Source organism: Siniperca chuatsi, linkage group LG7 (assembly GCF_020085105.1).
Source record: "Siniperca chuatsi isolate FFG_IHB_CAS linkage group LG7, ASM2008510v1, whole genome shotgun sequence".
NCBI lineage: Eukaryota > Metazoa > Chordata > Actinopteri > Centrarchiformes > Sinipercidae > Siniperca > Siniperca chuatsi.
In genome coordinates this window covers 16,414,143-16,429,668 of record NC_058048.1, presented here as the reverse complement: position 1 = coordinate 16,429,668, position 15,526 = coordinate 16,414,143, and the positions used below count along the sequence as shown (strand labels likewise).

The 15,526-nt window shown below is 41.2% G+C and overlaps 1 protein-coding gene across 3 annotated transcripts in view; it reads right to left on the bottom strand.

Annotated features, from left to right (window-relative positions):
- Positions 1-389: 389 nt before the first annotated feature.
- LOC122878811 (lissencephaly-1 homolog) overlaps positions 390-15,526 on the bottom strand; it is a 39,856-nt gene continuing 24,719 nt past the window's right edge. For all 3 annotated transcript variants that reach the window (XM_044202193.1, XM_044202194.1, XM_044202196.1), the window contains exons 5-11: positions 15,115-15,321; positions 10,635-10,803; positions 8,714-8,816; positions 8,355-8,583; positions 6,396-6,497; positions 6,077-6,233; positions 390-4,450 (exon numbers count right to left, since the gene is read on the bottom strand). In XM_044202193.1, coding sequence (XP_044058128.1) covers positions 4,377-4,450; positions 6,077-6,233; positions 6,396-6,497; positions 8,355-8,583; positions 8,714-8,816; positions 10,635-10,803; positions 15,115-15,321 — 1,041 coding nt within the window. In that variant the 3' untranslated portion in view covers positions 390-4,376. The remainder of the gene's footprint in view (positions 4,451-6,076; positions 6,234-6,395; positions 6,498-8,354; positions 8,584-8,713; positions 8,817-10,634; positions 10,804-15,114; positions 15,322-15,526) is intronic.

The following is a 15,526-nucleotide window of genomic DNA, read 5'->3' as shown; positions in this document are numbered from 1 at the left end:
TTTTTCTGAAAGAATACCCATGTTTACTATTTCCCTTCAGGACTTTACATTTTTACTAAACTCATTACATTTAAATAAAAATAGTAACTTAAATATTACAACTGCGCATTTTAAAGTTAGTCTGCCACTGTTTTTACTTTGTTTTCTATTTTTGTTCTTGTCCTTTTTATTTTTGTTTAATTTAATGTCCACTATAAACTATAAAATTGTACTACTTTTATGATAAATGGAGAATGGAAATATCTTTTGATCCATTAAGCCTAAGTTATGGGAAAAAATACAATAAATGACTTCTGGGTGTGTCTGTCAACTGTCAGTCATAACTTTATTGACCCGATTTCAAATCAACTGTGACTCCAGCTCCAAACAAATAAGCAGGACAACACAGATGCAGATTTTCTTCTTTTATTATATCGCAAACAATAATGACATCCAGGTATATTGTTAACAGTTTGCTGAGTGAAGAGTGAGACCATAGTGGCGAAAACATCTTGAGCTCTCCTGTAGGAGCTTGTTGTGCAGTCTGAAGCCCTCGGATGTGGTACACGGGCAGGTTACAGAGGACAGGTGGACTTGAGGCCGGAGGAAACGACCCACAGACAGTCAAAACGTGTCTGTCAGTCCCTTCACACACCGGACCAGAGGTGAAACAGGGATTGCTTGGGACCTGCGAATGGCAAAAGGGGACTTTCTTCAACAGGGCACATACTTGCATACAACACCAGCAGCTGTGTTGTAGCTTTGTCCAACGATTGTTACAAAAGAAACAGAACACACATCGTCCTGACCTTTGATCAACCACTTTCCTTGAGTAAAACCAAGGAAGGGAAGAGGTTTTTAAGTTACATTTTGTGGTCTGGCATGTCATAGCGTGATCCTAAGGAGACTAGCATCGACCAACAAAACAAGAGGCTGATTTATCGAGCTAAACCAGATTTTACTGACAAATGTCTCCGTTTTTGGCTTCAGCTGAAACATTTAACACATTGGCATCTTCATTAGCCATGCCAAATTGTACTACAAAATTAGCTGATTCTCCACCCAAAGTCTTTGCCTTAGAAGTTAGGACAGAGAAAACAGCTTGTAGAAAAAAAATAAGACCTTTATAAAGGGGCACACACCAAAGGGAGACATGAGTAATATTCCCTGAAAGAGAGGGTTTCTCCTTTGGGACATCCTAGTCTGCCACAATCCCGTTGCATTTACATAAGAAGGATGTAAACCTCCTTCACATAGCATCACACACACACACACACAACAAAACCAGCCTTTCTACGACCAATTAACAGAGCTGTCTGAACTCACCAAACCAACCGACCAAGGACAGTCGTGTAAAAGGAATAGTTTGATATTTCGGGAAATGCGCTTATTCGCTCTCTTGCCGAGAGTTGGATGAGAAGATTGATAACACTCGCATGTTTACACGACAAATATGAAGCTGGAGCGAGCAGCCGCTTAGCTTAGCTTTAAGACCGGAAGCAGGCGGAAACGGCTAGCCTGGCTCCGTCCAACGGAAAGGAGCAGTTGCCAGGCAACCAGGGAGCCTCCAAGGACACAGCTAATGCCAACAACTTCAGGGTTATCAACTGTACTTTTATAAAAAAAAAAAAAAAGGAAGCATAATCACTAACTCATCAATAAAAAAAGTAATTATATTGCATTTGTAACATTACAAGCACACCTTAAAGCTGTTTGTTGTCTATCGTGTCTATCATAGCATCTTTTGAACGTAAAGACCCAAAGATTATTTGTTATACTTGCACTTCTGTTGCCAGGCAACCAGTGGAGACTTCAGGAAGTTACAACGGCATATTGTAGTTTTTAATTAATTGTCGTTTAACATGTAAACAAACAATCTATAATCTGTTAATTATGAGTTTTACAGGTTCTGGTAGGCAGATTTAGTTAGGTTGGACAGAGCCAGGCTAGCAGTTTCCCCGTTTCCAGTGTTTACGCTAAGCTAAGCGGCTTCAAATTTACAGTACAAATATGAGAGTGGTATCAATATTCTCATCTAACTCTCAGCAAGAAAGCAAATAAGCTTATTTTCCAAAATGGCGAACCACTTTAAGTACACAGAGACGGTTTCTCACCTCATTATTCAAACCAATTGGCCTCTTGATAGGGAAGGCTCCAGTGTTTAAGCTTTTAAAAGAATATAGTTCTGACAGCTCTGCCTCTGGTGCAGGTTTACATGCAGCAGTGCTACATCAACAGGTCACATTAGGCTCACAGTAACCACTAGCAGGAGCTTGAGCAGCAGATCACCACATCCAGTACACACAGGAAGAGGAAAATGTGGCAAAGAAGCGAAGATAAGAAGATCAGTTAAGCAGTGGAATTCTTTATTAGCCAAGAACTGCATTGGAATGAAAAGGCTAATCAGAAATTATAGGTTTATGCATTTATCAACAATCATTAAATTGTAATGTCTTTGATCACCATTAAAAGGACCAAAGATTTAGTGAAAACAGGGATGTGCAAGATTAATGAACCACCTTGTCAGCTAAGTTAGAAGCAAGATGTTTCATTTTTTTTGTCCTCCAATGGGAGTGGAATGGTTTCTACAGCATGGACTGGTTTACAGTTATTTTCCAGTCTTTCCAAAAAATCTTCCAGCTTTACAGTTACAGGAGCCGCAAAGATCAAAAAGCTGAACATTTGAAGAAAGCCACTCAGAAGACTTTTGCATACATGTGAGGTGGTCTGTGGGGTGGTCTGCTTAGGCTTTAGCATTCCCCTCCATATCTGATCCAGGAGCTGCCACTGCCTCTTTTTACAGTGGGAAGCTCTTTACAACAACCTCAGCATCAGACCCCTCCTACAGACAAAAACAGCATCAACAGATCACTTAGCATGTCTGCTGCTAGCATTTCCTCACTAATCCTAAATTCCCATCCAGTTCATCCTTTAGTGCGATAATACAAAATTGCCAAATATCTTCATAACAAGCTAAATTTACATTTCATATTTTCACAGAAAACTGATTTTTTAAATTTTTTTTTTACTCAAAACCATTTTTATTAAGCAGAACATATATTTCACCCCTCAGAAATTAGAGATCTTTGCACATCCCAGATATCAAACCCAGGGGGCTCACTTTGACTCCTCATCATGCCTATGTTTTCTCATTAGCGGGTTTATTTCACACAAGGCTTGTAGACTTCAGAGGCGCCATGGGACAACTGAGCATCTTCTGACTTTACATAATTCCTATGGTACACCAAACCCTGCCAAGACTGACTGGTCAGGGGACAACAAGGGGATAGAGGCTTCAGCTCAACAAAAGTCTGACATGCAAGGTCACAGGAAATCGTCTCCTAAAGGGAGACGCACCTAAGGTCAAGTGCTAGGGATTAAACAGGTGTAATCCCTGAACTCTGTTCAGGTGATACTGTGACCCAGAGCGCTCACTCAACAGTGAAAGCCAAACAAACCTGCTCTCTAGATTTGAGCTTCTTGTGAAAAACTCTGTGGTTATTCACAAAGCCACTTTTAAACATTTCAACTTCTTACTCTCTGCAGATTCATAAATGGGATAATTTATCTAAAGCCTAGCAGTGGTTCACGTGCCACCATGACAAGAGTACAAAGCTGTTTTTAAGCCCCCGAGGTCCAAGGACAACAGTTTGAAACATTCGTATATACAGCCATTAAAATATTACCTAGTTCCACATGAAGAGAAATGGTATGCACACTTGAGAAGTGATGTTATAAAGCTACAGATTATTTCAATAACAAAGCCCCACAGACAATCGTATCTTATCGCATCATATATGCTTTTCCTGCCTTATCTCTCGAAAGTTTCACCAAGCTAGGCACCAACAGACTACGACAGTGAAGGAGAGAAATAACAGGGAAAAAAAAATCCTAAATAAAAAAATAGACAAAAATAAATCTTACACATAAAGACACTGTCATTTCTTAAATTATCGGTTTTTAGTGCCCTACATTTTACACCCAGTCAAAAACATCTGCCTTCGGTTGGTCGGTAAGGCTGCGTGACAGACGGCCAGCCCCGTGGTAAACCTATGGTACTTCTAGACGTTATGTAAATTTACAGTATACAATTTTGGATTACCATGCAAGAATACTTTTTTGTGTAACATTTAATAGCTCGATCTACATCCAGGAATAATTTACATAGAAGGACAATAGTTATTGGACCAGAGAGCGCGTTGGGTAAATAACCATGGTGGTAAGTGCAGCCGGAAGAGGAGGAGATGATGATGTGCGGGTGAGGTTTAGATTAGGTGAGGGGAGGGAGAGGTAGTGGGAAGTGGGATGAAAGGGGAGGTGGGATGGCAGAAGGGGAGGAGGGATCCAGAGGAGCGTCTGGGTAATTGGGGTGGTGGTCCAATCCTCAAAGGTCCAAATCAGCGGCACTCCCACACTTTTACTGTTTGATCTACACTCCCAGTGACCACGTAGGGAGCAGCCTTGTGGAAATCTGTGGAAGAAACAAAAGATCATCAGACAGGAAATAAACTCTGCTTATGATGAGAATTAGAAAAGAATTAATGCAACACGCCCACTGCACACATTTATCAGTGTTTCCCAGAGGTCAAAAATATACATTGGGGGGCTTCTTCCCTCTACCAACCCATTTCAATCACAACAATACAACAGGCCTCTGAATGTAACTCAGAGAGAGCAGCGCAAGTGCTGTACAGTTTAACTGACCTATCACACCTCAATCTCATTCTGTTTGAATTACATACATTTAAATTAACTGAATTCACGACCCTTTGCTATTGTTAAAATGGGTCAAAATATATATGGGCAGCCAAAACCACACTTTTATAGCCCTGTGTGTGGGAAAGACAGCATTTATTATGAAGTGATGCCACTAAGCAATCTGAAAAGACCTCTGAATCACTGCTCACATCTCACAGATTTTTTCAGCAATTCAAATAGCAGTCATTGACGTCTATTGGAGAAAAATTGACCAGAGCTGCGTAGGCGGGATTAAGAACGGGGACATCATCTTTCCGTGCCAGAGCCAGAAAGTGTGGATGAGATCACAGCAGCTATACAGGTGTAAGTCGACTTATTGGGGGCGTCTGGTTGGCCAAGACGCTGACAATGTAACACTAATGTAATGTTTGAGCCCAGCCGTGAGACTTTGTTGCATATCGTCCCTCCTCTGTCTTCCCTCATTTCATGTCACCTCTCTACCGTTGCTATCAAACTTGACTTATAGAAATAGCAACTCTTAAATCTGCATATTTCTCCGATCAAACCATTAGCAAAAGCTACTGCGGCTTCTGTGTCGAATGAAAATGACGTCGGCGGCAGCGATACATCACTCACTACTGGTTGGTTAGGGAAAATCAAAACAAAATAATCCCCCTCCAAAAAAGAAATTAACATGAAAATGATGTCAGACTGAATAATTAAGTGAAATGGTCATTCAGTCTGATTATCAGGCTATTTAAAAAGCAGAATGCAAACACATTTGGGGAAAAGCACTTGGTATTGTATTGTGCGTACAGACAGGACACTACTTTTTAGAAAATGGGGAATATATATATATATATATATATATATATATATATATATATATATATATATATATATATATATATATATATATATATATTTTCCCCCAATGATGTCAAACAAAGGTGTTTTGTCTTTTCCACACCGCTCCAGAATTCATCACATCAATAGCTCACAGCGAAATCCTCTTTAGTTGAAACAGGATTTAAGAGGACTGGGTTTCAAACGGCTTGCCAAGGAAAAGTTGGCTGAAGAGCTCCTCAAGAGAGTTCCCGAGCCTTGATCTGCTGAAAAGCCGCAGATATGCGGAAGGGGAGGTGGGAAAATCCTGGAGCGCTTGTCTACCTCTTAAACCCCAGCTGCCAGCAACCCTCAGGACGCTCAACACACTGCCGATGGAGAAACTGGGCTTCTTTACAATTACTCAACCTTTGGCTAAAGCAGATATTTGTGAAACGGGCTCCACTGTCCATTGAGCGTGGAATAAAGAGGTTTGTGCTGCACCTCAGGAGACCAGCTGGTCAAACTATAACAAGGATGAAGCCTTTCTTTGAGGGGGTGAGGGGCTGCTTACCCAGAGAGGTTACAAAGTGTTCGTGGGCACACAGGGTTTTCATGCAGCGCTTGTTCTTGTAGTCCCAGATCCTTAAGGTCTTATCATCCGCACAGGTCACAATAAACTTGCCTCCAGGGTGGAAGAGGATACCACGCACCCAGTTGTCATGGCCAACCTGTCGGACAAACAGACACTGCTAAAGACACCAGTTGCAAACCAATTCATCTCACTCGTGAAGCAAAATGTTTTCACTCTAGACATTTTACTCAAATTTTTAAAATATACATACAAAATAAAAAGGTTTACTTAAAGGCTATTAACCCAAGTTGGTCCTCACCAGTGTCATAAGGCACATGCCAATGCTAACATCCCACATCTTGATGGTTTTGTCTCTGGAGCCAGACAGCAGGAAGGGGCCTGGCTTACCACTCTTCTTGGTCTGCTTAGACACAAAGAGGGAAAAAATGAAATTGTAATAATGGTGCAAAACTAGTACAGCATGTGTGTAATTCATTATTTCTACTTTGACGAAAATATTTTATGCTGAGAACACAGATGATACTACACATTTATCCAAATAAATAAAGAAGCCTTTTTGTCAAAAACAAAGTCTCAAAATGTTCACCCTAAAATATTTTCAAAGTAGAATTAAAAAACCAAACACTACTAATTTTTTTTTTTTTTTTTTAAATCTGCTTTAAGTCAATCTAATTTTTAAGGAACTGTACCATGGCCGTGGATCAATTCCTCTTTCACTAGAATTAAAAAAATAAAGCACACTTTAAATCCACTCGTCATCTGTCACCAAGGGGAAAGAGTGATTAGCTTAAATAAATTCATTAACTGCTACATTTACCACCAAGTACTGTTATCACAATAACAAAAGATGTTTAAAAGCGGTGTCAGGCACACTGGCGCTAACAGTCATTATATGCCTAATAGTTTTAACTGCATCAGTGGAGATTGTGTTCAAACAGGCTGACAGGTGCATCTAAGAAATAACCAGAGAATCAGTGAAGCTGTGATTCACTGCTTTGGTCTGTTAAAATGTTCTGGTGTAAAAGATCTAAGCAGAAATCAGGCAATTGTGAAATTGATAATTCTATAAAATTGCTGTGTCTCTTGGGCAAACATCACATTCACAAAGCCAGGGTTCACATAACCTTGTTTTATCTCTGTAGGGTCTCTAAAAACAAAAAAGCTTTAAAGACATCTCATCTCTTGAGAAACAATGTGGACAACATTGTCAGATGATTTAAATTTGTATGTTTACAATTTCGCTAATTGACTTATCTAATTTATATTTCCATTTCTGTGTTAATTATCTTTAACATTTTCATTTGTTTTTGTGCTCACCCCCCCCCGTACAGTTGTTTGTCTTGTAATGTTACTGTGCGGTTAATAAAAGTTAAAAAAATTAATCAGGCAATCACTACCAGAACATACAAAGGAGGAGAACATGCCCAATAAAATACCTGGGGGGTGACTGAGTGTTTTATGTTGTGGACAACTAGTTTGAGAGCACATGTGCAAACATCTGTGTGACAACAGCTGTCTCGCTGCAGTCAGGTCTCCATTAGTCTAAAGGAGTAATGGCAGTAATGGCAGTAATGTCCAACTTCTGTGCATGTTTCACTTCAGTTAAGAAACAAAACAAAAATCAGCTTCTGTGCAAGTTTTTCACTGCACACAGGTTAGACTGGGACAACTGCTGCGGGGGGGGGGGGCAGCAATATTGTTTTAATCTGACAAGGCTACAATTGGACACACTTGAGATCACAAGGCATGAGAAGGGAGTCTGGGCTGACTCTAGGCCATGCTGATATTCCATCTGCGTATGCACGCACACACTGTTCATTTAAACTGGTCTGTTCACATGGCTGTGAGTCTGAGGCGTGACGTATGAGACTCACTGACATGGCTACGCATGTAGAGAAAGAACACACTCTCCACCGGCCAACATATGGTTGTACAATCTTTTTTGCTCAGTCAGTCGTTGTCTCATTTGGGCCAGCGTCCGGAAAATGTGTTTTGTAACATGTAACCAGTGAACACACTTAAATTGATCTGCTACTGGTCCACAGTCTGCTCTGCTTTCATGATTAATCACACGGGACACCTGAGCATTATTCTGAAATCCTCACATTGAAGTCAATTCACCCTTACTTATGGTTTAGCCTATGTGTATGACTGATCTAGAATATAGTTGGTGTAACAAAAAGCTCGGGATACCCCGAAAACCTCATGTTTCGAAGATTTTTTGGGGAAACGGGAAGAGGTCTGAGCGGTCCTTTACCTCAGAGCCTGTGGCGTCTTGGATGGTGGGGTAGGCGCTCTCTGGTGCCCAGGAGATGCACTCCACCACATGTTCGTGCTCCCGCAGCTCAGCCTTGCACTCTTTGGAGGCCACGACCCACACGCGCACCGTTTGGTCGTTGGAGCAGCTGGCAATCAGTGTGCCGTCCTGGTTGGGCCGCACCATACGGACCCACTCCCTGTGGCCTGTGAAGGTCTTCACACAGTAGCTAATGTGCAGAAAACAGTAAAGGAGTCATTATAGTGGATGTCGTCAAACAAACAGAATATCATGCTTTAAAAAACAAACAAACAAACAGTGGTTTTAAGGTTTTAAGGATGTCTACTGAGAGTGCGTACCCAGTTGCCACCTCCCACATTTTTATGGTTTTGTCCCTTGAGGCAGAAACAATGTGATCTCCATTGGGCATGATGGCTACAGATGAAACGTTGTGGTCATGTCCTAGAAAACACAAAGGACAAAAACAAGATCTCAGTAAGAGCCAGAAACCATTATAAAGCTTTCTGAGCAACACAACCCAAAGCAACATTTAACGCTAGTGTAAAATGTAAGCTAATCATTTCAGTGACAACACACGATCCCTTTAATCTGTCCGTCTTTACTTTAAACAGAGGAATCATACTCAAAATTTAGCTATGTTTTTTTTTGTTTTCTTTTTTTAAATACACGTCTTCAGCCACCTACAGCACCAAAAAACGATGGGTTTGGTTGTAATTAGCCAATTAAATGACAAGCGAGGCAGCCAATTTGCTGGGGCTTACTTTGTTCCACGGAGAATAAGAGATGCCTAATTATCTAGACACTGGGCCATATTTAAGCTGCTAAACAGATGAAGACAACAGTAAGTGTACTCTAAAAGGCCAGCTTAACTGTGTGTGTGTGTGTGTGTGTGTGTGTGTGTGTGTGTGTGTGTGTGTGTGTGTGTGTGTGTGTGTGAGAGTGAGAGAGAGTTTGTGCCTGGGCGCATACACATGCCATCAGGCTACAATAATGGGTGGCAGCTACACAGAAAAGTGCTATCTGCTGAAGAGGATAATTAAACTGCTGTCCAAATCGGCACTAATCTACTTCACCAGTTGGCCTTATGTTTTTTTTTTTTTTTTTTTAAAGATGTGAAAAAAGGAGTGGATGAAAAAGGAGGAAAGGTTGAGTAGAATTAAAAGTGAATGGATAGCAGGGAGTAAAAAGAAAGATGGAGGGGAAATGGTGTGTAACAAAACTAGACAGTGAGCACAGTTTAATAGACATAGTTTAATTTCTGTCTGTTTGAGGAAGTGTGCTCAAACCCTCATTTACAACAAAGAAGATTCGCAACCACTGAAATCTGTTGCTCACTTGCACAAAACGCAGGATTTACAACTCCAGCATAAATTTAAGAAAGCCAGAGCACTTCTCGTCTGTTCGCTAAGTAGGCTTATTTATTTCATTGATATTCATTCATGTCTGCTTCACAGTCAGACAGTAATTGGCACTTCTTGTAGACTTATGAAGAGGAGAACAAAATGTGAAATGCTATGGCTTCATATTGTTTGGGCTGCTGCTGGCTGGTTGATGGGGGCCTTCTCACAATTCCAACAAGGGAAAAAAAAATTTTTTATTCGAATGCTGCTTCTTAAAATCAGCAGGGCCTGAGGGCACATGTAGACGATGCTGCCATCATTTACTTGGCAATTAGGGTGTAAAAGAGGGCGGTGTATGCATGTTAGGACTGCTTCAGTGAAGATATGACATATGGCTTAGTAGATTCTCATAAGTAAAAAAATAAATAAATAAAAAAGTAGATACTTGAACCAATTCTTTACAATTTCAAATGACTAAATTATTACATTATAATAGTTGGATCCAAGTGCCTGTAGTAGTAGCATACTGTGGTGGGAAGTAGTGTGAAGACTAAGAGAGACAAGATGGCTTAAACAGTCCATTTGTCAGAGCTGGTTGTGAATGTCAGCGTAGGGTGCTGTGAATAGGAGCAGATTGAGGCTCATCAGCAGCATCAAATGTGAAAACGAACAGCATCTGCACCACCTGAGCCCTGCATACAGTCACAACCTACATTCATGATGCAATGATGTGGAAGCCACAACATAGCATGTTCACATAGTCAACACAAATGGTAGCAGCTGTGATGCATAGCTGCAAATTCCTGCTAGTTCTCATCTTTCAGGTTTTTTTTTTACTTTCTTGCCAAAAAAAGTCATACAAATCAATTTAAAATTTTTTAAGAAACTGTTCTTCTTATCTTCTTCTGTATCTTCTTACCGTGCATGGTCCTGATGCACTCAAAGCCTTGGAAATCCCACAGCTTGATAGTCATGTCTGCAGAGCAGGATGCAAGCAGTTTGCCGGTCTGGTCAAAAGAGATGTCCTGCACCGAATCTGTGTGGCCCTTCAGTGTGCGTTCAAAGTCTCCTGTCTCGTAGTCCCACACCTGCAAAAGAGAACACATTCTTACATTAGCTTTAGAGAAACCTTTCATATGAGAGAACATACAAATTCACAAACAGGCATCGCTAATATATTATATCACTGAGAAACACACTGTTCCTTTCAAACTGAATCCCTTGCCAAACACGAGCAAAGCCCCCAAATGTCACATCATCTGTGGCCCCAGGTCCCCTCGTTTCTCAGCTGAACAGTCCAGCAGCCAAAACAAGCTGAGAAGAGAGAACCAAGCTGTCCAGAGAAGTCATATTACGGTCCCAACAATAACATATGCTGATGGCAGAGTGATTAAAAATTACTGTACTGCAATGACATTCGTCTTAAGAGCTCACACAGGGCCTCAGTTTGCAGACACCACGCACTCTTTGTATATTGAATTACAGAATCTGTGACGCATTACTGTTGCTAATGGCTGGGATGCATGTGCCAGGATGCCGATTAGGGTTACAGTTAGGCCTGATAAAAACAGAGTGACAGTCTATTGTGCTGAGTACGGCACTGCCAGTTGGAGTACAGACAGAATATGGAGACAACAGTAGTAAGCCTGATTTTCTAGCCTGAGAAAGCCGTTGTGTCTCTGGTTTTCAAGCAGACAGACGGTTTGTCACGGAGGGATAAACCCTCCGTGGTTCCTCTCTTTGGGAGGGGGATTTTGGGCAGACGGTGACAGGAGACCCCCCCCACTCCTCCTTCCTCCCCCTAGTCCTTCTGCCTCCCCCCAAAGGAAGCTACAGACAGTGCAGATGGCCGCGGGGTACAAAGTGCAGAGGGGGGTTTATCCTGGATAAGATCAATGAAGTTAATGTGTTTGGAGGTACACATAAAACAGTATTTAGCAGCAGCAGCATCTCAAGCACATATAATCCATTAACTACCTGTACCTTAACACTGTGTCACCAATGATTCCTACAGGCACTCCTCCGGGACATTATTAAAGCAGCTGCCAAAAAAGTTATTGTCATGGCCACCCTATTTCATGATGATTAATAGTATACATTCTTTCAGGGAAAATGCCTTGGATCTTTGCCATTCAAAGGCCAACAATAATACAAAGACTTTCTTTGTATATGCCATTTATGAAGTGAACGATGAGTAAGCTGACACCCAAGCTCTTTGCCCTTGTTTGAATTAACCTAGCCTCATGTCTGAGCGAGCACAGCGCTACACCCAGGAGCTGCTGATTTACATACTGTGAAAGGTTAGAGCTGAGCTCAAGGTAACATGTTGCCATGTAAAGATCTGCCTCGTTAGCGGAGGAGAGAGGACAAGGAAAAAGAGAGGGAGGATGAGGAAAACTGAGTGAGGGACAACACAAACAGAGGAATGAGTAAGAAAAGAAAGGGAGAAAAAGGAGAATGGTTGGACGACAGAAAACAAAACCATGTGACACCTAACACCCTACACACTGATGAGAAGAGCAGGAGGATTCACTGAATAAGGGAAAAGATAGGCAGTTTGACACCTGTTTCCACTGGTTAGAGAAACAACTGACCAATGAGAGCATTGTGGGCAGGATTAAGTATGTCGACATCATCTTTCTGCATAGCTTGCTAGCTAGGTAGCTACATACATCCATGAACTAAATCAAGTAGCCACAAAAATGGCAACACACATGGATGAGATTGACACAGCTGTACAGGTTGTTTTAACTCGACATACAGAAATAACCTGGACCAGAAACTTCCTGCAGTCTCTGCTGGTTGCCTGGCAACTGGTCACATAACCCCCTTCCTGTTTTTGTATGGCTTAAACAAACATGTTAATTAGTTAGATTAGAGGTGCTGGTAGGCAGATTTTGTTACCTTTTGACGGAGCCAGGCTAGCTGTTTCGCCTAGTTTCCAGTCTTTATGCTAAGCGGCTGCTGGCTCCAGCTACATATTAACCGCACAGATATCAATAGTAATATCAACCTTCTTATTCAACTCTTGACAAGAAGTGTACTTCCCAAAATGTCGAACTACTGCTTTAAGTTAACTGCTCTATGGTTCCAACTACAGATTGTCTTTATAGAATAATGCTAATTATTTTTGCGATTAATTGATTAAATACTCAGGCATTTTTCATATATAATATAAAATGTTTGTCACATTTTCTTAAACCCAAGATGTTGTCTTCAAATTGCTTGTTTTGTTCAAGTAACAGTTCAAAACTCCCAAGAGATTCCAATTAACTATCACATTTGACAAAGAAAAAAAGCAAATTAGAACCTGGAAATAGTTAATCAATTTTACAAAAATTCAATCAACATAAAAATTAAATTGTTAAACTGTTTCAGCTTTAAATGCTTCTAGCAACTGTTACGGCAGCTTGTGTTGTCTGAATATTATTTTGACGGGATGGATACGTCAATCACTACTGACTGGTTTGGGAAAAAACAAAACAAAAACACCCCTCCTCCCAACAATAAATAGGCTAACATGAGCACAATGTCAGACTGAATGAATGAAATTAAACAAAATGGCTGTTCAGTCTGATCATCAGGCTAGGCAGCCTCACTGGCATGAGGTGGAAAGCCGATGAGCTTCTCAGTCAGTGACAGAGCATAAAGAGCACAAGGTCTACTTCTCAGTTAAAAATTTAACAGGGCTGTTCAGAAAGAGAAAAGTAGGACACAGGGGGAGTCAGGCCAGGCCTCACAGAGACTAGGCTGAATTTTAGATTGGGCCTAGGCCTGCCTCCTCCAGAGGGATGGATGGGCTCTGATGGTGGGTAGTCATGGTGGGGCAGCTGATGCTTTAAGTGGAAGATAAATGAATCAGGATGCTGGGAGGCAGGGTTGTAGTGGGAGGGAGGGGTGGGGTTGGAAAGGGAAGAAGATGCCAAAACTGAGAGAGGAATCCCTGCTGTGTGGGTGTAGCTGAGTAGATGTACATGTGTCTCTTATTGTCTCATGAATAAAATATGCAGAACAAACAGCTCAACAGAGTATTGGCATTGTGCATTGAGGCAAGGGAGAGCTGCTGCTGCAAAAATAGCCCAGAGACAGACCATGGAGTTTATATATGGAATCTAGGGATACATAGACGACAGAGAGAGAACAAGATCTGCAATCCAGGCTGCGTCTAGGAAGGAAAGCAGTGGAGGCAACGCTTAAGAGGAGGAGGAGAGAGGAGCAGCATTCAACAGAGTGAGCAAAAGCTGTGTGTGGTAGAGCTGCCACCAAGCTGGCACTAAATTAAAAAAGACCCCTCTGTCGATTTTAAACCTGAATCCTATTACTGTAATGTGGGGAGGATGCGTGAGGACAAACAAACCAAAGGGCACTGCAGTCTCTAAAGCCAGGTGATGTGTTTTTATCACTTTGAACTTCACCCTGTACGTCTTCATTTTTAGTTGGCAAATATCCAAAGACAAACAGGGGAAGCCAACAGATAAATCTTTATTAAAAGTCTTTGAAACCATACTGTATATGGAATATTATGTGTGAACATTTCTCACAAGCATAAATGCCTGATTTAGTCCAAACATCTTCAATGAAAACATTAGCATACTCAAATATTACCCATATAGAGCCACAGCTGTGCTATCTGTGTAAGCTGGGTATGAGTAGCTGGAAGGCGTCATGCACTGAATAATGGTTTGGAGAAATAATTATTGTCGAAAACAATCTGAGCGGACTGTAAGCACAAAAATGGCCTTTCTCAGCCAATGTTATGGTTGTTAACACTAAAGATCTTGTCTTATGTGACTACTGTACATGTTGTACACTAAAGCTAAATTTATACTTAAATGAAAGTGTCATGTGACAATGTGTGGGCTGACTATAGTTCAGTTTCTACTGTAGCAACTGGACATTCAACACAGCTGAGTTTTTTTTACATTCCCTGAAAGAAATGGCAGCACACGTTTATGGATTAGAATAAAAATTGATTTACTTCGGTGAGAGACGAAAGAGAGGGAGGAGGAGGTATGTTCATCCTCTAAGTGGAAAAATGGAGATTCAAGGAAAATATTCATTGTCAGTTTATCAGGTTAACTGTTTCGACAACTCATCAATGCATCCATCACCAGGGTACTAAAACCTGTGTAACAGATGTTTCAGAGAGACTTACCATCAACATCCATATTCTCACTAGTTAAAATTTTGCTTAATGAATAACCTCTTTGTAAACCCAACTCCACGACACATAACAGCATCTGTGACCTAAGTTTGACATCAGTGCTGTTGTCAGTATCATGTCTGACAAAATATCAGCAGACAACCTAAGTCTGAAGCAATAAAAAAAAGAAAAAGGCCCATTTGAAGGCAACCCCTGCAACAAATCCATTGTCAAACCACCATCCGGAAGCACTGACCTTTATTGTTGCGTCCTCAGAAGCCGACACCATGACACTGAAGACTGGGTGGAAGATGACGCGGGTGACTGGACTGCGGTGGCCACTCAGCGCGTACCTCTCTGGAGGGCGTGGGATCCACTCTTTGGGGTCGCGCTTCTGACTGACGGGCCCACCCAGGGTGATCTCCTCCTTAGCTTCATTAAGTTTGGATTCAAGTTCCATCACCTGGCCGAAGTGTACAGGTACAAGTTAACAGTGTAGTGTGCCGAAAGTAAAGCATGTAGAAATATGCACATTTAGATAATTACACCATAGGAGGGAGGGAACACATAGATTCATAAAAACATAGGCTTTTAATGGTGTTAAGTTTGCTGGACTCTGTTTTTTGAACAAATTAGTATACTGTATATTAACAGTTGGATTAATGCTT